Raw genomic sequence first — 22,184 nt, 5'->3', positions numbered from 1 at the left:
TAACGGGAGTGACTTAGAATCCCTTTGCTGTGCAAGCTGATGATTTCTCCTGAGTAGAGCAGGTTGGCTGTAGATGTGAAAAGCAAGAAAGTTGGAAGTGATAAGTAACGGCCTGTCCCTTGTGCTTGTCTCTTTGCACAGAGCCCAGAAGCAAGAGCAGTTTCAGCCCTGGCTCCCTCTGCACCTGGAGAGGGAGCCAAAGAGGGGGAAACTGAGCAAGAGGAGCAGAAGAGTGGAGCTGTGCTCACCGAAGAGGTGGAGCCATCCCAGACAGTAAGTGCCAGTTCTGGGTGGAGCTGTCTTTAGTGCGGGGCAGAGCTGCAAGTTTCTGGCCAGCCAGCGCTTGCTGTTGGAGGCTGAGGGTGCTGAGGGCTGGAGTCCTGGCAGCACCTAGCCATTCCCTCCAGCACAAGACAGCTGGGAATTGGGCTTTGAGCTGTCGTGCTGAGGCACCAAAGCGCTGGTGCTCATGTGCGGGCGAGCATGTGGCTGCTTGGCTCAGTGCAGCTGTGTCTCTTGGCTCCTCCAATGCCATGGCCAAGGGCACAGGTGGGAGTTCTGGGCCTCAGCAGGTCTGGTTGGTTTGCTTTCCCGTTTTGGAACCCTGTGTACGGCCAGTGGAAGTGTTCTGCAGTTGTGTGGAGTAATTCTTCATTTTTACACAGTCGCTTGGCCCATCTGTTTTTGGCCTCTTTAAAGCTGCTGCTGGGCGCTGATTGTCTGGTCCATGAACCTGGGGGAGGCGATTCTTGTTTGATGTGGCCAAGGAAACAAACTGCGTGGTTCTGAAGCCTTCCTCTGAGGCTAAAAGCAGAAGCAGCAAGCTTGTGTGGATCCATTTTGTGGTGATGACTGCAGCTTTGAAAGCTGCTTTGAAGCCTCAGCTCTGGGGTGACTCTGCAAGTCTTTTTGTGCTGTCTTGCGTTGCTAAGAACAGGAAAGGCGTCTCCAAATTCTGGATGCTGTCTTTGAAGTCAAATGTGTAACGTGGTGCCCGGGCGGCTGCCTGGGCCCAAAGCACCCAGGGGAGCCACTCAACAGCAGCTGAACGTGAGCCAGCTTGGGCCCAGGTGGCCAAGAAGGCCTGGGGCATGCTGGCCATGTGTGAGCAATAGTGGGGCGGCAGGAGCAGGGCAGTGAGCGTCCCCCTGTGCTGGGCAGCGCCGCGGCCGCAGCTGGAGTGCTGTGTCCAGTCCTGGGCCCCTGAGATCAGAAAGTCATTGAGGGGCTGGAGCGTGTCCAGAGAAGGACAAGGGCATTGGGGAAGGCTGTGGATGACTATGGTAGTGTGATTTTAATGGTTATTTGGGGAAAGACGTAAGGAACACAGGGGAAAAGTGATTTCTTTGTGAGAAGGTCCTGGGCACTTTCTCTGTGCCTAAAAGAAGCCAATAGTGATCAAGTTGTGGGAAGTGACAACATTTTACAACAGCACTGAAAAATTCAATCTGCCCCTGGGAATGCACCAGTGTACAATGCACGAGCCTGGGAACTGACCCTTTTGCTTCCGGACCCAGGAGGTAGCAGAGGTGTGGTGAGGCCGGCCCTGCTCGCCCACGGCCTGGGCGGCCTGGGGGAGGCCGGGCCGGATGCCAGCGGCTCCTGGGCGAGGAATGGAGGCGGCAGGAGCCCGGCCCCAGGCTGGGCCTGGCCACGGCTGCTGACATCTTGCCGACGCTGAGTCCTGCGTGGCGCTTGACAGCTCCAGGCCGAGCCTACTTCCCCTGCCAGGGCAGAGAGGTGCCCCGAGTGGCCTGACATCCAGCACCATGCCTGCTGCGGCTACTAGATAAAAAATGGAACCCTGTCAGATAGGCAGATGAGACCTCCAGACCTTGTTCTTCTCTGCAGGGAGAGAAAAGGACAGTGACAACATGGGAAAAAGCAACCTAAAAACCTTGAAGTCAATGAAAGAATGAGTCAAAGCTGAAATCAAAGAGGGATGAGAAAATGGCAAATAGGACTAAAATATTCTTTCAGTAGTACCATAGAAATAAACAATAATATACTAAAATATCTCCTTTAATTCATGAGAGTAGGGGGGGGGGATGAAGTACTGAGACTGTAAATCTGAACCAAAATATCCCTTAATAAAGCCAAGCAAATGTTAAAGAAGCTGTAACCCCATCAAAACTTTACAGAGAGAAAGAGATGAGAGGGATGCACATCCTTTGCACCCAGGGAGAGAAGAAAAAAAGGCTCTGTTTCCAGAGATGATTGCAAAAACCAACTAAGAAAAACCTTTGCTTTTAAACAACTCATCCATAAAATAATTCCCCATGAGTTCATAGCCCATAAACACCCTTGTAAGAAAGCTGTGAAAATGCGAGGGATATGAGGATAGCAAAATTTTTCCAGGGCTCCTGCAATTCCTGATAATGAAAAAACACCAAGAACCTGCTTTTCTCTAAACATGTCTCCCTACCATAACCAAAACCGCCCCTCCTCACCCTACAAAAACTCATATAAGTCTAGTGTATAGTTAGTTCTGCTTTACCATCCCAAGTTTTGTGTCTGCGTAGTCAGTTAGGAGAAGAAAAAGTTGGGTAGGGGGCCGGAAAAGTATCCAGGAGTTTTATTCTGGTTTCTTATACTTGCGACTCCTGATAATAAGGTTTATTTTTTTCTGGCTAAGTTTTCAACCTGTTTTAACCTACTCCTAATGCATAACTCCCGCCCCCACCCAAAAAAAAAAAAAAACCAGAAAAAAGAAAGGAGTAAGTTTCCTGGTGATTGTAGCGTGTGCTAAAAGCAACGTCACTCTTTAGTACATTAATCAGAAAACGAAAAATTAGCAAATGTCAACCACTAGAAGGACAAGTTCAGTGAGGAGGTGCGGAGGGAGCTTTAGGCTGGTGTCAGACAGGCAGGCTGATGAGGGAGCATCAGGCAGACTTCCAGCAATCCCTACGTGGCAGTGCTCACCACAAGGGCCGTTTCCCTGGCAAAGATCCCTCCCTGCTTCCAAGTACATTAGACACTGGAGCAGGTGACACTTTCTTTCATCTGTTGGTTGCTTGTTTTGCTAGGGGGAGAAGGCCGGTTCCTTATTCCCTTGCTCCAGCAAAGAAAGTTACTTCTGCACAGGCTTTGCTGCACTTTTCCAGCACTGGATGAGATTCCCATACACTTTTAGCTTTGCAGGCCTCCAGTAGGAACTGCAAAGGCATTGTGCGCTATTTCCTCCTTTTCTGTGTCAGGGCTTTAGAGAACTACAAGCCTTGTTTTGCCCAGGGAATGTTGCTTGCTGCTAGTAGCCAAGGAGGAATATGGAATTCAGAGCCATATGCAGTAGGCTTGAATTAGCCCTTTTTTTCATTTAACGGGAGTGACTTAGAATCCCTTTGCTGTGCAAGCTGATGATTTCTCCTGAGTAGAGCAGGTTGGCTGTAGATGTGAAAAGCAAGAAAGTTGGAAGTGATAAGTAACGGCCTGTCCCTTGTGCTTGTCTCTTTGCACAGAGCCCAGAAGCAAGAGCAGTTTCAGCCCTGGCTCCCTCTGCACCTGGAGAGGGAGCCAAAGAGGGGGAAACTGAGCAAGAGGAGCAGAAGAGTGGAGCTGTGCTCACCGAAGAGGTGGAGCCATCCCAGACAGTAAGTGCCAGTTCTGGGTGGAGCTGTCTTTAGTGCGGGGCAGAGCTGCAAGTTTCTGGCCAGCCAGCGCTTGCTGTTGGAGGCTGAGGGTGCTGAGGGCTGGAGTCCTGGCAGCACCTAGCCATTCCCTCCAGCACAAGACAGCTGGGAATTGGGCTTTGAGCTGTCGTGCTGAGGCACCAAAGCGCTGGTGCTCATGTGCGGGCGAGCATGTGGCTGCTTGGCTCAGTGCAGCTGTGTCTCTTGGCTCCTCCAATGCCATGGCCAAGGGCACAGGTGGGAGTTCTGGGCCTCAGCAGGTCTGGTTGGTTTGCTTTCCCGTTTTGGAACCCTGTGTACGGCCAGTGGAAGTGTTCTGCAGTTGTGTGGAGTAATTCTTCATTTTTACACAGTCGCTTGGCCCATCTGTTTTTGGCCTCTTTTAAGCTGCTGCTGGGCGCTGATTGTCTGGTCCATGAACCTGGGGGAGGCGATTCTTGTTTGATGTGGCCAAGGAAACAAACTGCGTGGTTCTGAAGCCTTCCTCTGAGGCTAAAAGCAGAAGCAGCAAGCTTGTGTGGATCCATTTTGTGGTGATGACTGCAGCTTTGAAAGCTGCTTTGAAGCCTCAGCTCTGGGGTGACTCTGCAAGTCTTTTTGTGCTGTCTTGCGTTGCTAAGAACAGGAAAGGCGTCTCCAAATTCTGGATGCTGTCTTTGAAGTCAAATGTGTAACGTGGTGCCCGGGCGGCTGCCTGGGCCCAAAGCACCCAGGGGAGCCACTCAACAGCAGCTGAACGTGAGCCAGCTTGGGCCCAGGTGGCCAAGAAGGCCTGGGGCATGCTGGCCATGTGTGAGCAATAGTGGGGCGGCAGGAGCAGGGCAGTGAGCGTCCCCCTGTGCTGGGCAGCGCCGCGGCCGCAGCTGGAGTGCTGTGTCCAGTCCTGGGCCCCTGAGATCAGAAAGTCATTGAGGGGCTGGAGCGTGTCCAGAGAAGGACAAGGGCATTGGGGAAGGCTGTGGATGACTATGGTAGTGTGATTTTAATGGTTATTTGGGGAAAGACGTAAGGAACACAGGGGAAAAGTGATTTCTTTGTGAGAAGGTGCTGGGCACTTTCTCTGTGCCTAAAAGAAGCCAATAGTGATCAAGTTGTGGGAAGTGACAACATTTTACAACAGCACTGAAAAATTCAATCTGCCCCTGGGAATGCACCAGTGTACAATGCACGAGCCTGGGAACTGACCCTTTTGCTTCCGGACCCAGGAGGTAGCAGAGGTGTGGTGAGGCCGGCCCTGCTCGCCCACGGCCTGGGCGGCCTGGGGGAGGCCGGGCCGGATGCCAGCGGCTCCTGGGCGAGGAATGGAGGCGGCAGGAGCCCGGCCCCAGGCTGGGCCTGGCCACGGCTGCTGACATCTTGCCGACGCTGAGTCCTGCGTGGCGCTTGACAGCTCCAGGCCGAGCCTACTTCCCCTGCCAGGGCAGAGAGGTGCCCCGAGTGGCCTGACATCCAGCACCATGCCTGCTGCGGCCACTAGATAAAAAATGGAACCCTGTCAGATAGGCAGATGAGACCTCCAGACCTTGTTCTTCTCTGCAGGGAGAGAAAAGGACAGTGACAACATGGGAAAAAGCAACCTAAAAACCTTGAAGTCAATGAAAGAATGAGTCAAAGCTGAAATCAAAGAGGGATGAGAAAATGGCAAATAGGACTAAAATATTCTTTCAGTAGTACCATAGAAATAAACAATAATATACTAAAATATCTCCTTTAATTCATGAGAGTAGGGGGGGGGGATGAAGTACTGAGACTGTAAATCTGAACCAAAATATCCCTTAATAAAGCCAAGCAAATGTTAAAGAAGCTGTAACCCCATCAAAACTTTACAGAGAGAAAGAGATGAGAGGGATGCACATCCTTTGCACCCAGGGAGAGAAGAAAAAAAGGCTCTGTTTCCAGAGATGATTGCAAAAACCAACTAAGAAAAACCTTTGCTTTTAAACAACTCATCCATAAAATAATTCCCCATGAGTTCATAGCCCATAAACACCCTTGTAAGAAAGCTGTGAAAATGCGAGGGATATGAGGATAGCAAAATTTTTCCAGGGCTCCTGCAATTCCTGATAATGAAAAAACACCAAGAACCTGCTTTTCTCTAAACATGTCTCCCTACCATAACCAAAACCGCCCCTCCTCACCCTACAAAAACTCATATAAGTCTAGTGTATAGTTAGTTCTGCTTTACCATCCCAAGTTTTGTGTCTGCGTAGTCAGTTAGGAGAAGAAAAAGTTGGGTAGGGGGCCGGAAAAGTATCCAGGAGTTTTATTCTGGTTTCTTATACTTGCAATCCTGATAATAAGGTTTATTTTTTTCTGGCTAAGTTTTCAACCTGTTTTAACCTACTCCTAATGCATAACTCCCGCCCCCACCCGAAAAAAAAAAAAAACCAGAAAAAAGAAAGGAGTAAGTTTCCTGGTGATTGTAGCGTGTGCTAAAAGCAACGTCACTCTTTAGTACATTAATCAGAAAACGAAAAATTAGCAAATGTCAACCACTAGAAGGACAAGTTCAGTGAGGAGGTGCGGAGGGAGCTTTAGGCTGGTGTCAGACAGGCAGGCTGATGAGGGAGCATCAGGCAGACTTCCAGCAATCCCTACGTGGCAGTGCTCACCACAAGGGCCGTTTCCCTGGCAAAGATCCCCTCCCTGCTTCCAAGTACATTAGACACTGGAGCAGGTGACACTTTCTTTCATCTGTTGGTTGCTTGTTTTGCTAGGGGGAGAAGGCCGGTTCCTTATTCCCTTGCTCCAGCAAAGAAAGTTACTTCTGCACAGGCTTTGCTGCACTTTTCCAGCACTGGATGAGATTCCCATACACTTTTAGCTTTGCAGATGTCCAGTAGGAACTGCAAAGGCATTGTGCGCTATTTCCTCCTTTTCTGTGTCAGGGCTTTAGAGAACTACAAGCCTTGTTTTGCCCAGGGAATGTTGCTTGCTGCTAGTAGCCAAGGAGGAATATGGAATTCAGAGCCATATGCAGTAGGCTTGAATTAGCCCTTTTTTTCATTTAACGGGAGTGACTTAGAATCCCTTTGCTGTGCAAGCTGATGATTTCTCCTGAGTAGAGCAGGTTGGCTGTAGATGTGAAAAGCAGGAAAGTTGGAAGTGATAAGTAACGGCCTGTCCCTTGTGCTTGTCTCTTTGCACAGAGCCCAGAAGCAAGAGCAGTTTCAGCCCTGGCTCCCTCTGCACCTGGAGAGGGAGCCAAAGAGGGGGAAACTGAGCAAGAGGAGCAGAAGAGTGGAGCTGTGCTCACCGAAGAGGTGGAGCCATCCCAGACAGTAAGTGCCAGTTCTGGGTGGAGCTGTCTTTAGTGCGGGGCAGAGCTGCAAGTTTCTGGCCAGCCTGCGCTTGCTGTTGGAGGCTGAGGGTGCTGAGGGCTGGAGTCCTGGCAGCACCTAGCCATTCCCTCCAGCACAAGACAGCTGGGAATTGGGCTTTGAGCTGTCGTGCTGAGGCACCAAAGCGCTGGTGCTCATGTGCGGGCGAGCATGTGGCTGCTTGGCTCAGTGCAGCTGTGTCTCTTGGCTCCTCCAATGCCATGGCCAAGGGCACAGGTGGGAGTTCTGGGCCTCAGCAGGTCTGGTTGGTTTGCTTTCCCGTTTTGGAACCCTGTGTACGGCCAGTGGAAGTGTTCTGCAGTTGTGTGGAGTAATTCTTCATTTTTACACAGTCGCTTGGCCCATCTGTTTTTGGCCTCTTTTAAGCTGCTGCTGGGCGCTGATTGTCTGGTCCATGAACCTGGGGGAGGCGATTCTTGTTTGATGTGGCCAAGGAAACAAACTGCGTGGTTCTGAAGCCTTCCTCTGAGGCTAAAAGCAGAAGCAGCAAGCTTGTGTGGATCCATTTTGTGGTGATGACTGCAGCTTTGAAAGCTGCTTTGAAGCCTCAGCTCTGGGGTGACTCTGCAAGTCTTTTTGTGCTGTCTTGCGTTGCTAAGAACAGGAAAGGCGTCTCCAAATTCTGGATGCTGTCTTTGAAGTCAAATGTGTAACGTGGTGCCCGGGCGGCTGCCTGGGCCCAAAGCACCCAGGGGAGCCACTCAACAGCAGCTGAACGTGAGCCAGCTTGGGCCCAGGTGGCCAAGAAGGCCTGGGGCATGCTGGCCATGTGTGAGCAATAGTGGGGCGGCAGGAGCAGGGCAGTGAGCGTCCCCCTGTGCTGGGCAGCGCCGCGGCCGCAGCTGGAGTGCTGTGTCCAGTCCTGGGCCCCTGAGATCAGAAAGTCATTGAGGGGCTGGAGCGTGTCCAGAGAAGGACAAGGGCATTGGGGAAGGCTGTGGATGACTATGGTAGTGTGATTTTAATGGTTATTTGGGGAAAGACGTAAGGAACACAGGGGAAAAGTGATTTCTTTGTGAGAAGGTCCTGGGCACTTTCTCTGTGCCTAAAAGAAGCCAATAGTGATCAAGTTGTGGGAAGTGACAACATTTTACAACAGCACTGAAAAATTCAATCTGCCCCTGGGAATGCACCAGTGTACAATGCACGAGCCTGGGAACTGACCCTTTTGCTTCCGGACCCAGGAGGTAGCAGAGGTGTGGTGAGGCCGGCCCTGCTCGCCCACGGCCTGGGCGGCCTGGGGGAGGCCGGGCCGGATGCCAGCGGCTCCTGGGCGAGGAATGGAGGCGGCAGGAGCCCGGCCCCAGGCTGGGCCTGGCCACGGCTGCTGACATCTTGCCGACGCTGAGTCCTGCGTGGCGCTTGACAGCTCCAGGCCGAGCCTACTTCCCCTGCCAGGGCAGAGAGGTGCCCCGAGTGGCCTGACATCCAGCACCATGCCTGCTGCGGCTACTAGATAAAAAATGGAACCCTGTCAGATAGGCAGATGAGACCTCCAGACCTTGTTCTTCTCTGCAGGGAGAGAAAAGGACAGTGACAACATGGGAAAAAGCAACCTAAAAACCTTGAAGTCAATGAAAGAATGAGTCAAAGCTGAAATCAAAGAGGGATGAGAAAATGGCAAATAGGACTAAAATATTCTTTCAGTAGTACCATAGAAATAAACAATAATATACTAAAATATCTCCTTTAATTCATGAGAGTAGGGGGGGGGGATGAAGTACTGAGACTGTAAATCTGAACCAAAATATCCCTTAATAAAGCCAAGCAAATGTTAAAGAAGCTGTAACCCCATCAAAACTTTACAGAGAGAAAGAGATGAGAGGGATGCACATCCTTTGCACCCAGGGAGAGAAGAAAAAAAGGCTCTGTTTCCAGAGATGATTGCAAAAACCAACTAAGAAAAACCTTTGCTTTTAAACAACTCATCCATAAAATAATTCCCCATGAGTTCATAGCCCATAAACACCCTTGTAAGAAAGCTGTGAAAATGCGAGGGATATGAGGATAGCAAAATTTTTCCAGGGCTCCTGCAATTCCTGATAATGAAAAAACACCAAGAACCTGCTTTTCTCTAAACATGTCTCCCTACCATAACCAAAACCGCCCCTCCTCACCCTACAAAAACTCATATAAGTCTAGTGTATAGTTAGTTCTGCTTTACCATCCCAAGTTTTGTGTCTGCGTAGTCAGTTAGGAGAAGAAAAAGTTGGGTAGGGGGCCGGAAAAGTATCCAGGAGTTTTATTCTGGTTTCTTATACTTGCAATCCTGATAATAAGGTTTATTTTTTTCTGGCTAAGTTTTCAACCTGTTTTAACCTACTCCTAATGCATAACTCCCGCCCCCACCCGAAAAAAAAAAAAAACCAGAAAAAAGAAAGGAGTAAGTTTCCTGGTGATTGTAGCGTGTGCTAAAAGCAACGTCACTCTTTAGTACATTAATCAGAAAACGAAAAATTAGCAAATGTCAACCACTAGAAGGACAAGTTCAGTGAGGAGGTGCGGAGGGAGCTTTAGGCTGGTGTCAGACAGGCAGGCTGATGAGGGAGCATCAGGCAGACTTCCAGCAATCCCTACGTGGCAGTGCTCACCACAAGGGCCGTTTCCCTGGCAAAGATCCCCTCCCTGCTTCCAAGTACATTAGACACTGGAGCAGGTGACACTTTCTTTCATCTGTTGGTTGCTTGTTTTGCTAGGGGGAGAAGGCCGGTTCCTTATTCCCTTGCTCCAGCAAAGAAAGTTACTTCTGCACAGGCTTTGCTGCACTTTTCCAGCACTGGATGAGATTCCCATACACTTTTAGCTTTGCAGATGTCCAGTAGGAACTGCAAAGGCATTGTGCGCTATTTCCTCCTTTTCTGTGTCAGGGCTTTAGAGAACTACAAGCCTTGTTTTGCCCAGGGAATGTTGCTTGCTGCTAGTAGCCAAGGAGGAATATGGAATTCAGAGCCATATGCAGTAGGCTTGAATTAGCCCTTTTTTTCATTTAACGGGAGTGACTTAGAATCCCTTTGCTGTGCAAGCTGATGATTTCTCCTGAGTAGAGCAGGTTGGCTGTAGATGTGAAAAGCAGGAAAGTTGGAAGTGATAAGTAACGGCCTGTCCCTTGTGCTTGTCTCTTTGCACAGAGCCCAGAAGCAAGAGCAGTTTCAGCCCTGGCTCCCTCTGCACCTGGAGAGGGAGCCAAAGAGGGGGAAACTGAGCAAGAGGAGCAGAAGAGTGGAGCTGTGCTCACCGAAGAGGTGGAGCCATCCCAGACAGTAAGTGCCAGTTCTGGGTGGAGCTGTCTTTAGTGCGGGGCAGAGCTGCAAGTTTCTGGCCAGCCTGCGCTTGCTGTTGGAGGCTGAGGGTGCTGAGGGCTGGAGTCCTGGCAGCACCTAGCCATTCCCTCCAGCACAAGACAGCTGGGAATTGGGCTTTGAGCTGTCGTGCTGAGGCACCAAAGCGCTGGTGCTCATGTGCGGGCGAGCATGTGGCTGCTTGGCTCAGTGCAGCTGTGTCTCTTGGCTCCTCCAATGCCATGGCCAAGGGCACAGGTGGGAGTTCTGGGCCTCAGCAGGTCTGGTTGGTTTGCTTTCCCGTTTTGGAACCCTGTGTACGGCCAGTGGAAGTGTTCTGCAGTTGTGTGGAGTAATTCTTCATTTTTACACAGTCGCTTGGCCCATCTGTTTTTGGCCTCTTTTAAGCTGCTGCTGGGCGCTGATTGTCTGGTCCATGAACCTGGGGGAGGCGATTCTTGTTTGATGTGGCCAAGGAAACAAACTGCGTGGTTCTGAAGCCTTCCTCTGAGGCTAAAAGCAGAAGCAGCAAGCTTGTGTGGATCCATTTTGTGGTGATGACTGCAGCTTTGAAAGCTGCTTTGAAGCCTCAGCTCTGGGGTGACTCTGCAAGTCTTTTTGTGCTGTCTTGCGTTGCTAAGAACAGGAAAGGCGTCTCCAAATTCTGGATGCTGTCTTTGAAGTCAAATGTGTAACGTGGTGCCCGGGCGGCTGCCTGGGCCCAAAGCACCCAGGGGAGCCACTCAACAGCAGCTGAACGTGAGCCAGCTTGGGCCCAGGTGGCCAAGAAGGCCTGGGGCATGCTGGCCATGTGTGAGCAATAGTGGGGCGGCAGGAGCAGGGCAGTGAGCGTCCCCCTGTGCTGGGCAGCGCCGCGGCCGCAGCTGGAGTGCTGTGTCCAGTCCTGGGCCCCTGAGATCAGAAAGTCATTGAGGGGCTGGAGCGTGTCCAGAGAAGGACAAGGGCATTGGGGAAGGCTGTGGATGACTATGGTAGTGTGATTTTAATGGTTATTTGGGGAAAGACGTAAGGAACACAGGGGAAAAGTGATTTCTTTGTGAGAAGGTCCTGGGCACTTTCTCTGTGCCTAAAAGAAGCCAATAGTGATCAAGTTGTGGGAAGTGACAACATTTTACAACAGCACTGAAAAATTCAATCTGCCCCTGGGAATGCACCAGTGTACAATGCACGAGCCTGGGAACTGACCCTTTTGCTTCCGGACCCAGGAGGTAGCAGAGGTGTGGTGAGGCCGGCCCTGCTCGCCCACGGCCTGGGCGGCCTGGGGGAGGCCGGGCCGGATGCCAGCGGCTCCTGGGCGAGGAATGGAGGCGGCAGGAGCCCGGCCCCAGGCTGGGCCTGGCCACGGCTGCTGACATCTTGCCGACGCTGAGTCCTGCGTGGCGCTTGACAGCTCCAGGCCGAGCCTACTTCCCCTGCCAGGGCAGAGAGGTGCCCCGAGTGGCCTGACATCCAGCACCATGCCTGCTGCGGCTACTAGATAAAAAATGGAACCCTGTCAGATAGGCAGATGAGACCTCCAGACCTTGTTCTTCTCTGCAGGGAGAGAAAAGGACAGTGACAACATGGGAAAAAGCAACCTAAAAACCTTGAAGTCAATGAAAGAATGAGTCAAAGCTGAAATCAAAGAGGGATGAGAAAATGGCAAATAGGACTAAAATATTCTTTCAGTAGTACCATAGAAATAAACAATAATATACTAAAATATCTCCTTTAATTCATGAGAGTAGGGGGGGGGGATGAAGTACTGAGACTGTAAATCTGAACCAAAATATCCCTTAATAAAGCCAAGCAAATGTTAAAGAAGCTGTAACCCCATCAAAACTTTACAGAGAGAAAGAGATGAGAGGGATGCACATCCTTTGCACCCAGGGAGAGAAGAAAAAAAGGCTCTGTTTCCAGAGATGATTGCAAAAACCAACTAAGAAAAACCTTTGCTTTTAAACAACTCATCCATAAAATAATTCCCCATGAGTTCATAGCCCATAAACACCCTTGTAAGAAAGCTGTGAAAATGCGAGGGATATGAGGATAGCAAAATTTTTCCAGGGCTCCTGCAATTCCTGATAATGAAAAAACACCAAGAACCTGCTTTTCTCTAAACATGTCTCCCTACCATAACCAAAACCGCCCCTCCTCACCCTACAAAAACTCATATAAGTCTAGTGTATAGTTAGTTCTGCTTTACCATCCCAAGTTTTGTGTCTGCGTAGTCAGTTAGGAGAAGAAAAAGTTGGGTAGGGGGCCGGAAAAGTATCCAGGAGTTTTATTCTGGTTTCTTATACTTGCAATCCTGATAATAAGGTTTATTTTTTTCTGGCTAAGTTTTCAACCTGTTTTAACCTACTCCTAATGCATAACTCCCGCCCCCACCCGAAAAAAAAAAAAAAACAGAAAAAAGAAAGGAGTAAGTTTCCTGGTGATTGTAGCGTGTGCTAAAAGCAACGTCACTCTTTAGTACATTAATCAGAAAACGAAAAATTAGCAAATGTCAACCACTAGAAGGACAAGTTCAGTGAGGAGGTGCGGAGGGAGCTTTAGGCTGGTGTCAGACAGGCAGGCTGATGAGGGAGCATCAGGCAGACTTCCAGCAATCCCTACGTGGCAGTGCTCACCACAAGGGCCGTTTCCCTGGCAAAGATCCCCTCCCTGCTTCCAAGTACATTAGACACTGGAGCAGGTGACACTTTCTTTCATCTGTTGGTTGCTTGTTTTGCTAGGGGGAGAAGGCCGGTTCCTTATTCCCTTGCTCCAGCAAAGAAAGTTACTTCTGCACAGGCTTTGCTGCACTTTTCCAGCACTGGATGAGATTCCCATACACTTTTAGCTTTGCAGATGTCCAGTAGGAACTGCAAAGGCATTGTGCGCTATTTCCTCCTTTTCTGTGTCAGGGCTTTAGAGAACTACAAGCCTTGTTTTGCCCAGGGAATGTTGCTTGCTGCTAGTAGCCAAGGAGGAATATGGAATTCAGAGCCATATGCAGTAGGCTTGAATTAGCCCTTTTTTTCATTTAACGGGAGTGACTTAGAATCCCTTTGCTGTGCAAGCTGATGATTTCTCCTGAGTAGAGCAGGTTGGCTGTAGATGTGAAAAGCAGGAAAGTTGGAAGTGATAAGTAACGGCCTGTCCCTTGTGCTTGTCTCTTTGCACAGAGCCCAGAAGCAAGAGCAGTTTCAGCCCTGGCTCCCTCTGCACCTGGAGAGGGAGCCAAAGAGGGGGAAACTGAGCAAGAGGAGCAGAAGAGTGGAGCTGTGCTCACCGAAGAGGTGGAGCCATCCCAGACAGTAAGTGCCAGTTCTGGGTGGAGCTGTCTTTAGTGCGGGGCAGAGCTGCAAGTTTCTGGCCAGCCTGCGCTTGCTGTTGGAGGCTGAGGGTGCTGAGGGCTGGAGTCCTGGCAGCACCTAGCCATTCCCTCCAGCACAAGACAGCTGGGAATTGGGCTTTGAGCTGTCGTGCTGAGGCACCAAAGCGCTGGTGCTCATGTGCGGGCGAGCATGTGGCTGCTTGGCTCAGTGCAGCTGTGTCTCTTGGCTCCTCCAATGCCATGGCCAAGGGCACAGGTGGGAGTTCTGGGCCTCAGCAGGTCTGGTTGGTTTGCTTTCCCGTTTTGGAACCCTGTGTACGGCCAGTGGAAGTGTTCTGCAGTTGTGTGGAGTAATTCTTCATTTTTACACAGTCGCTTGGCCCATCTGTTTTTGGCCTCTTTTAAGCTGCTGCTGGGCGCTGATTGTCTGGTCCATGAACCTGGGGGAGGCGATTCTTGTTTGATGTGGCCAAGGAAACAAACTGCGTGGTTCTGAAGCCTTCCTCTGAGGCTAAAAGCAGAAGCAGCAAGCTTGTGTGGATCCATTTTGTGGTGATGACTGCAGCTTTGAAAGCTGCTTTGAAGCCTCAGCTCTGGGGTGACTCTGCAAGTCTTTTTGTGCTGTCTTGCGTTGCTAAGAACAGGAAAGGCGTCTCCAAATTCTGGATGCTGTCTTTGAAGTCAAATGTGTAACGTGGTGCCCGGGCGGCTGCCTGGGCCCAAAGCACCCAGGGGAGCCACTCAACAGCAGCTGAACGTGAGCCAGCTTGGGCCCAGGTGGCCAAGAAGGCCTGGGGCATGCTGGCCATGTGTGAGCAATAGTGGGGCGGCAGGAGCAGGGCAGTGAGCGTCCCCCTGTGCTGGGCAGCGCCGCGGCCGCAGCTGGAGTGCTGTGTCCAGTCCTGGGCCCCTGAGATCAGAAAGTCATTGAGGGGCTGGAGCGTGTCCAGAGAAGGACAAGGGCATTGGGGAAGGCTGTGGATGACTATGGTAGTGTGATTTTAATGGTTATTTGGGGAAAGACGTAAGGAACACAGGGGAAAAGTGATTTCTTTGTGAGAAGGTCCTGGGCACTTTCTCTGTGCCTAAAAGAAGCCAATAGTGATCAAGTTGTGGGAAGTGACAACATTTTACAACAGCACTGAAAAATTCAATCTGCCCCTGGGAATGCACCAGTGTACAATGCACGAGCCTGGGAACTGACCCTTTTGCTTCCGGACCCAGGAGGTAGCAGAGGTGTGGTGAGGCCGGCCCTGCTCGCCCACGGCCTGGGCGGCCTGGGGGAGGCCGGGCCGGATGCCAGCGGCTCCTGGGCGAGGAATGGAGGCGGCAGGAGCCCGGCCCCAGGCTGGGCCTGGCCACGGCTGCTGACATCTTGCCGACGCTGAGTCCTGCGTGGCGCTTGACAGCTCCAGGCCGAGCCTACTTCCCCTGCCAGGGCAGAGAGGTGCCCCGAGTGGCCTGACATCCAGCACCATGCCTGCTGCGGCTACTAGATAAAAAATGGAACCCTGTCAGATAGGCAGATGAGACCTCCAGACCTTGTTCTTCTCTGCAGGGAGAGAAAAGGACAGTGACAACATGGGAAAAAGCAACCTAAAAACCTTGAAGTCAATGAAAGAATGAGTCAAAGCTGAAATCAAAGAGGGATGAGAAAATGGCAAATAGGACTAAAATATTCTTTCAGTAGTACCATAGAAATAAACAATAATATACTAAAATATCTCCTTTAATTCATGAGAGTAGGGGGGGGGGATGAAGTACTGAGACTGTAAATCTGAACCAAAATATCCCTTAATTAAGCCAAGCAAATGTTAAAGAAGCTGTAACCCCATCAAAACTTTACAGAGAGAAAGAGATGAGAGGGATGCACATCCTTTGCACCCAGGGAGAGAAGAAAAAAAGGCTCTGTTTCCAGAGATGATTGCAAAAACCAACTAAGAAAAACCTTTGCTTTTAAACAACTCATCCATAAAATAATTCCCCATGAGTTCATAGCCCATAAACACCCTTGTAAGAAAGCTGTGAAAATGCGAGGGATATGAGGATAGCAAAATTTTTCCAGGGCTCCTGCAATTCCTGATAATGAAAAAACACCAAGAACCTGCTTTTCTCTAAACATGTCTCCCTACCATAACCAAAACCGCCCCTCCTCACCCTACAAAAACTCATATAAGTCTAGTGTATAGTTAGTTCTGCTTTACCATCCCAAGTTTTGTGTCTGCGTAGTCAGTTAGGAGAAGAAAAAGTTGGGTAGGGGGCCGGAAAAGTATCCAGGAGTTTTATTCTGGTTTCTTATACTTGCAATCCTGATAATAAGGTTTATTTTTTTCTGGCTAAGTTTTCAACCTGTTTTAACCTACTCCTAATGCATAACTCCCGCCCCCACCCAAAAAAAAAAAAAAACCAGAAAAAAGAAAGGAGTAAGTTTCCTGGTGATTGTAGCGTGTGCTAAAAGCAACGTCACTCTTTAGTACATTAATCAGAAAACGAAAAATTAGCAAATGTCAACCACTAGAAGGACAAGTTCAGTGAGGAGGTGCGGAGGGAGCTTTAGGCTGGTGTCAGACAGGCAGGCTGATGAGGGAGCATCAGGCAGACTTCCAGCAATCCCTACGTGGCAGTGCTCACCACAAGGGCCGTTTCCCTGGCAAAGATCCCCTCCCTGCTTCCAAGTACATTAGACACTGGAGCAGGTGACACTTTCTTTCATCTGTTGGTTGCTTGTTTTGCTAGGGGGAGAAGGCCGGTTCCTTATTCCCTTGCTCCAGCAAAGAAAGTTACTTCTGCACAGGCTTTGCTGCACTTTTCCAGCACTGGATGAGATTCCCATACACTTTTAGCTTTGCAGATGTCCAGTAGGAACTGCAAAGGCATTGTGCGCTATTTCCTCCTTTTCTGTGTCAGGGCTTTAGAGAACTACAAGCCTTGTTTTGCCCAGGGAATGTTGCTTGCTGCTAGTAGCCAAGGAGGAATATGGAATTCAGAGCCATATGCAGTAGGCTTGAATTAGCCCTTTTTTTCATTTAACGGGAGTGACTTAGAATCCCTTTGCTGTGCAAGCTGATGATTTCTCCTGAGTAGAGCAGGTTGGCTGTAGATGTGAAAAGCAGGAAAGTTGGAAGTGATAAGTAACGGCCTGTCCCTTGTGCTTGTCTCTTTGCACAGAGCCCAGAAGCAAGAGCAGTTTCAGCCCTGGCTCCCTCTGCACCTGGAGAGGGAGCCAAAGAGGGGGAAACTGAGCAAGAGGAGCAGAAGAGTGGAGCTGTGCTCACCGAAGAGGTGGAGCCATCCCAGACAGTAAGTGCCAGTTCTGGGTGGAGCTGTCTTTAGTGCGGGGCAGAGCTGCAAGTTTCTGGCCAGCCTGCGCTTGCTGTTGGAGGCTGAGGGTGCTGAGGGCTGGAGTCCTGGCAGCACCTAGCCATTCCCTCCAGCACAAGACAGCTGGGAATTGGGCTTTGAGCTGTCGTGCTGAGGCACCAAAGCGCTGGTGCTCATGTGCGGGCGAGCATGTGGCTGCTTGGCTCAGTGCAGCTGTGTCTCTTGGCTCCTCCAATGCCATGGCCAAGGGCACAGGTGGGAGTTCTGGGCCTCAGCAGGTCTGGTTGGTTTGCTTTCCCGTTTTGGAACCCTGTGTACGGCCAGTGGAAGTGTTCTGCAGTTGTGTGGAGTAATTCTTCATTTTTACACAGTCGCTTGGCCCATCTGTTTTTGGCCTCTTTTAAGCTGCTGCTGGGCGCTGATTGTCTGGTCCATGAACCTGGGGGAGGCGATTCTTGTTTGATGTGGCCAAGGAAACAAACTGCGTGGTTCTGAAGCCTTCCTCTGAGGCTAAAAGCAGAAGCAGCAAGCTTGTGTGGATCCATTTTGTGGTGATGACTGCAGCTTTGAAAGCTGCTTTGAAGCCTCAGCTCTGGGGTGACTCTGCAAGTCTTTTTGTGCTGTCTTGCGTTGCTAAGAACAGGAAAGGCGTCTCCAAATTCTGGATGCTGTCTTTGAAGTCAAATGTGTAACGTGGTGCCCGGGCGGCTGCCTGGGCCCAAAGCACCCAGGGGAGCCACTCAACAGCAGCTGAACGTGAGCCAGCTTGGGCCCAGGTGGCCAAGAAGGCCTGGGGCATGCTGGCCATGTGTGAGCAATAGTGGGGCGGCAGGAGCAGGGCAGTGAGCGTCCCCCTGTGCTGGGCAGCGCCGCGGCCGCAGCTGGAGTGCTGTGTCCAGTCCTGGGCCCCTGAGATCAGAAAGTCATTGAGGGGCTGGAGCGTGTCCAGAGAAGGACAAGGGCATTGGGGAAGGCTGTGGATGACTATGGTAGTGTGATTTTAATGGTTATTTGGGGAAAGACGTAAGGAACACAGGGGAAAAGTGATTTCTTTGTGAGAAGGTGCTGGGCACTTTCTCTGTGCCTAAAAGAAGCCAATAGTGATCAAGTTGTGGGAAGTGACAACATTTTACAACAGCACTGAAAAATTCAATCTGCCCCTGGGAATGCACCAGTGTACAATGCACGAGCCTGGGAACTGACCCTTTTGCTTCCGGACCCAGGAGGTAGCAGAGGTGTGGTGAGGCCGGCCCTGCTCGCCCACGGCCTGGGCGGCCTGGGGGAGGCCGGGCCGGATGCCAGCGGCTCCTGGGCGAGGAATGGAGGCGGCAGGAGCCCGGCCCCAGGCTGGGCCTGGCCACGGCTGCTGACATCTTGCCGACGCTGAGTCCTGCGTGGCGCTTGACAGCTCCAGGCCGAGCCTACTTCCCCTGCCAGGGCAGAGAGGTGCCCCGAGTGGCCTGACATCCAGCACCATGCCTGCTGCGGCTACTAGATAAAAAATGGAACCCTGTCAGATAGGCAGATGAGACCTCCAGACCTTGTTCTTCTCTGCAGGGAGAGAAAAGGACAGTGACAACATGGGAAAAAGCAACCTAAAAACCTTGAAGTCAATGAAAGAATGAGTCAAAGCTGAAATCAAAGAGGGATGAGAAAATGGCAAATAGGACTAAAATATTCTTTCAGTAGTACCATAGAAATAAACAATAATATACTAAAATATCTCCTTTAATTCATGAGAGTAGGGGGGGGGGATGAAGTACTGAGACTGTAAATCTGAACCAAAATATCCCTTAATAAAGCCAAGCAAATGTTAAAGAAGCTGTAACCCCATCAAAACTTTACAGAGAGAAAGAGATGAGAGGGATGCACATCCTTTGCACCCAGGGAGAGAAGAAAAAAAGGCTCTGTTTCCAGAGATGATTGCAAAAACCAACTAAGAAAAACCTTTGCTTTTAAACAACTCATCCATAAAATAATTCCCCATGAGTTCATAGCCCATAAACACCCTTGTAAGAAAGCTGTGAAAATGCGAGGGATATGAGGATAGCAAAATTTTTCCAGGGCTCCTGCAATTCCTGATAATGAAAAAACACCAAGAACCTGCTTTTCTCTAAACATGTCTCCCTACCATAACCAAAACCGCCCCTCCTCACCCTACAAAAACTCATATAAGTCTAGTGTATAGTTAGTTCTGCTTTACCATCCCAAGTTTTGTGTCTGCGTAGTCAGTTAGGAGAAGAAAAAGTTGGGTAGGGGGCCGGAAAAGTATCCAGGAGTTTTATTCTGGTTTCTTATACTTGCAATCCTGATAATAAGGTTTATTTTTTTCTGGCTAAGTTTTCAACCTGTTTTAACCTACTCCTAATGCATAACTCCCGCCCCCACCCGAAAAAAAAAAAAAACCAGAAAAAAGAAAGGAGTAAGTTTCCTGGTGATTGTAGCGTGTGCTAAAAGCAACGTCACTCTTTAGTACATTAATCAGAAAACGAAAAATTAGCAAATGTCAACCACTAGAAGGACAAGTTCAGTGAGGAGGTGCGGAGGGAGCTTTAGGCTGGTGTCAGACAGGCAGGCTGATGAGGGAGCATCAGGCAGACTTCCAGCAATCCCTACGTGGCAGTGCTCACCACAAGGGCCGTTTCCCTGGCAAAGATCCCCTCCCTGCTTCCAAGTACATTAGACACTGGAGCAGGTGACACTTTCTTTCATCTGTTGGTTGCTTGTTTTGCTAGGGGGAGAAGGCCGGTTCCTTATTCCCTTGCTCCAGCAAAGAAAGTTACTTCTGCACAGGCTTTGCTGCACTTTTCCAGCACTGGATGAGATTCCCATACACTTTTAGCTTTGCAGATGTCCAGTAGGAACTGCAAAGGCATTGTGCGCTATTTCCTCCTTTTCTGTGTCAGGGCTTTAGAGAACTACAAGCCTTGTTTTGCCCAGGGAATGTTGCTTGCTGCTAGTAGCCAAGGAGGAATATGGAATTCAGAGCCATATGCAGTAGGCTTGAATTAGCCCTTTTTTTCATTTAACGGGAGTGACTTAGAATCCCTTTGCTGTGCAAGCTGATGATTTCTCCTGAGTAGAGCAGGTTGGCTGTAGATGTGAAAAGCAAGAAAGTTGGAAGTGATAAGTAACGGCCTGTCCCTTGTGCTTGTCTCTTTGCACAGAGCCCAGAAGCAAGAGCAGTTTCAGCCCTGGCTCCCTCTGCACCTGGAGAGGGAGCCAAAGAGGGGGAAACTGAGCAAGAGGAGCAGAAGAGTGGAGCTGTGCTCACCGAAGAGGTGGAGCCATCCCAGACAGTAAGTGCCAGTTCTGGGTGGAGCTGTCTTTAGTGCGGGGCAGAGCTGCAAGTTTCTGGCCAGCCAGCGCTTGCTGTTGGAGGCTGAGGGTGCTGAGGGCTGGAGTCCTGGCAGCACCTAGCCATTCCCTCCAGCACAAGACAGCTGGGAATTGGGCTTTGAGCTGTCGTGCTGAGGCACCAAAGCGCTGGTGCTCATGTGCGGGCGAGCATGTGGCTGCTTGGCTCAGTGCAGCTCTGTCTCTTGGCTCCTCCAATGCCATGGCCAAGGGCACAGGTGGGAGTTCTGGGCCTCAGCAGGTCTGGTTGGTTTGCTTTCCCTTTTTGGAACCCTGTGTACGGCCAGTGGAAGTGTTCTGCAGTTGTGTGGAGTAATTCTTCATTTTTACACAGTCGCTTGGCCCATCTGTTTTTGGCCTCTTTTAAGCTGCTGCTGGGCGCTGATTGTCTGGTCCATGAACCTGGGGGAGGCGATTCTTGTTTGATGTGGCCAAGGAAACAAACTGCGTGGTTCTGAAGCCTTCCTCTGAGGCTAAAAGCAGAAGCAGCAAGCTTGTGTGGATCCATTTTGTGGTGATGACTGCAGCTTTGAAAGCTGCTTTGAAGCCTCAGCTCTGGGGTGACTCTGCAAGTCTTTTTGTGCTGTCTTGCGTTGCTAAGAACAGGAAAGGCGTCTCCAAATTCTGGATGCTGTCTTTGAAGTCAAATGTGTAACGTGGTGCCCGGGCGGCTGCCTGGGCCCAAAGCACCCAGGGGAGCCACTCAACAGCAGCTGAACGTGAGCCAGCTTGGGCCCAGGTGGCCAAGAAGGCCTGGGGCATGCTGGCCATGTGTGAGCAATAGTGGGGCGGCAGGAGCAGGGCAGTGAGCGTCCCCCTGTGCTGGGCAGCGCCGCGGCCGCAGCTGGAGTGCTGTGTCCAGTCCTGGGCCCCTGAGATCAGAAAGTCATTGAGGGGCTGGAGCATGTCCAGAGAAGGACAAGGGCATTGGGGAAGGCTGTGGATGACTATGGTAGTGTGATTTTAATGGTTATTTGGGGAAAGACGTAAGGAACACAGGGGAAAAGTGATTTCTTTGTGAGAAGGTGCTGGGCACTTTCTCTGTGCCTAAAAGAAGCCAATAGTGATCAAGTTGTGGGAAGTGACAACATTTTACAACAGCACTGAAAAATTCAATCTGCCCCTGGGAATGCACCAGTGTACAATGCACGAGCCTGGGAACTGACCCTTTTGCTTCCGGACCCAGGAGGTAGCAGAGGTGTGGTGAGGCCGGCCCTGCTCGCCCACGGCCTGGGCGGCCTGGGGGAGGCCGGGCCGGATGCCAGCGGCTCCTGGGCGAGGAATGGAGGCGGCAGGAGCCCGGCCCCAGGCTGGGCCTGGCCACGGCTGCTGACATCTTGCCGACGCTGAGTCCTGCGTGGCGCTTGACAGCTCCAGGCCGAGCCTACTTCCCCTGCCAGGGCAGAGAGGTGCCCCGAGTGGCCTGACATCCAGCACCATGCCTGCTGCGGCTACTAGATAAAAAATGGAACCCTGTCAGATAGGCAGATGAGACCTCCAGACCTTGTTCTTCTCTGCAGGGAGAGAAAAGGACAGTGACAACATGGGAAAAAGCAACCTAAAAACCTTGAAGTCAATGAAAGAATGAGTCAAAGCTGAAATCAAAGAGGGATGAGAAAATGGCAAATAGGACTAAAATATTCTTTCAGTAGTACCATAGAAATAAACAATAATATACTAAAATATCTCCTTTAATTCATGAGAGTGGGGGGGGGGATGAAGTACTGAGACTGTAAATCTGAACCAAAATATCCCTTAATAAAGCCAAGCAAATGTTAAAGAAGCTGTAACCCCATCAAAACTTTACAGAGAGAAAGAGATGAGAGGGATGCACATCCTTTGCACCCAGGGAGAGAAGAAAAAAAGGCTCTGTTTCCAGAGATGATTGCAAAAACCAACTAAGAAAAACCTTTGCTTTTAAACAACTCATCCA

At 50.4% G+C, this 22,184-nt stretch overlaps 1 protein-coding gene across 14 annotated transcripts in view; it reads left to right on the top strand.

Annotated features, from left to right (window-relative positions):
- LOC111924468 (uncharacterized) overlaps window positions 1-22,184 on the top strand; it is a 74,727-nt gene that overhangs the window by 35,425 nt on the left and 17,118 nt on the right. For all 14 annotated transcript variants that reach the window (XM_086867746.1, XM_086867739.1, XM_086867742.1 and 11 more), the window contains 7 exons: window positions 142-273; window positions 3,462-3,593; window positions 6,782-6,913; window positions 10,102-10,233; window positions 13,422-13,553; window positions 16,742-16,873; window positions 20,062-20,193. In XM_086867746.1, coding sequence (XP_086723872.1) covers window positions 142-273; window positions 3,462-3,593; window positions 6,782-6,913; window positions 10,102-10,233; window positions 13,422-13,553; window positions 16,742-16,873; window positions 20,062-20,193 — 924 coding nt within the window. The remainder of the gene's footprint in view (window positions 1-141; window positions 274-3,461; window positions 3,594-6,781; window positions 6,914-10,101; window positions 10,234-13,421; window positions 13,554-16,741; window positions 16,874-20,061; window positions 20,194-22,184) is intronic.

Source organism: Cyanistes caeruleus, chromosome Z (genome assembly GCF_971803275.1).
Source record: "Cyanistes caeruleus chromosome Z, bCyaCae1.hap1.1, whole genome shotgun sequence".
In the NCBI taxonomy this organism is placed as follows: Eukaryota; Metazoa; Chordata; class Aves; order Passeriformes; family Paridae; genus Cyanistes; species Cyanistes caeruleus.
Note: the sequence above shows the minus strand (reverse complement) of the source record. Positions and strands in the feature narration are given on the sequence as shown.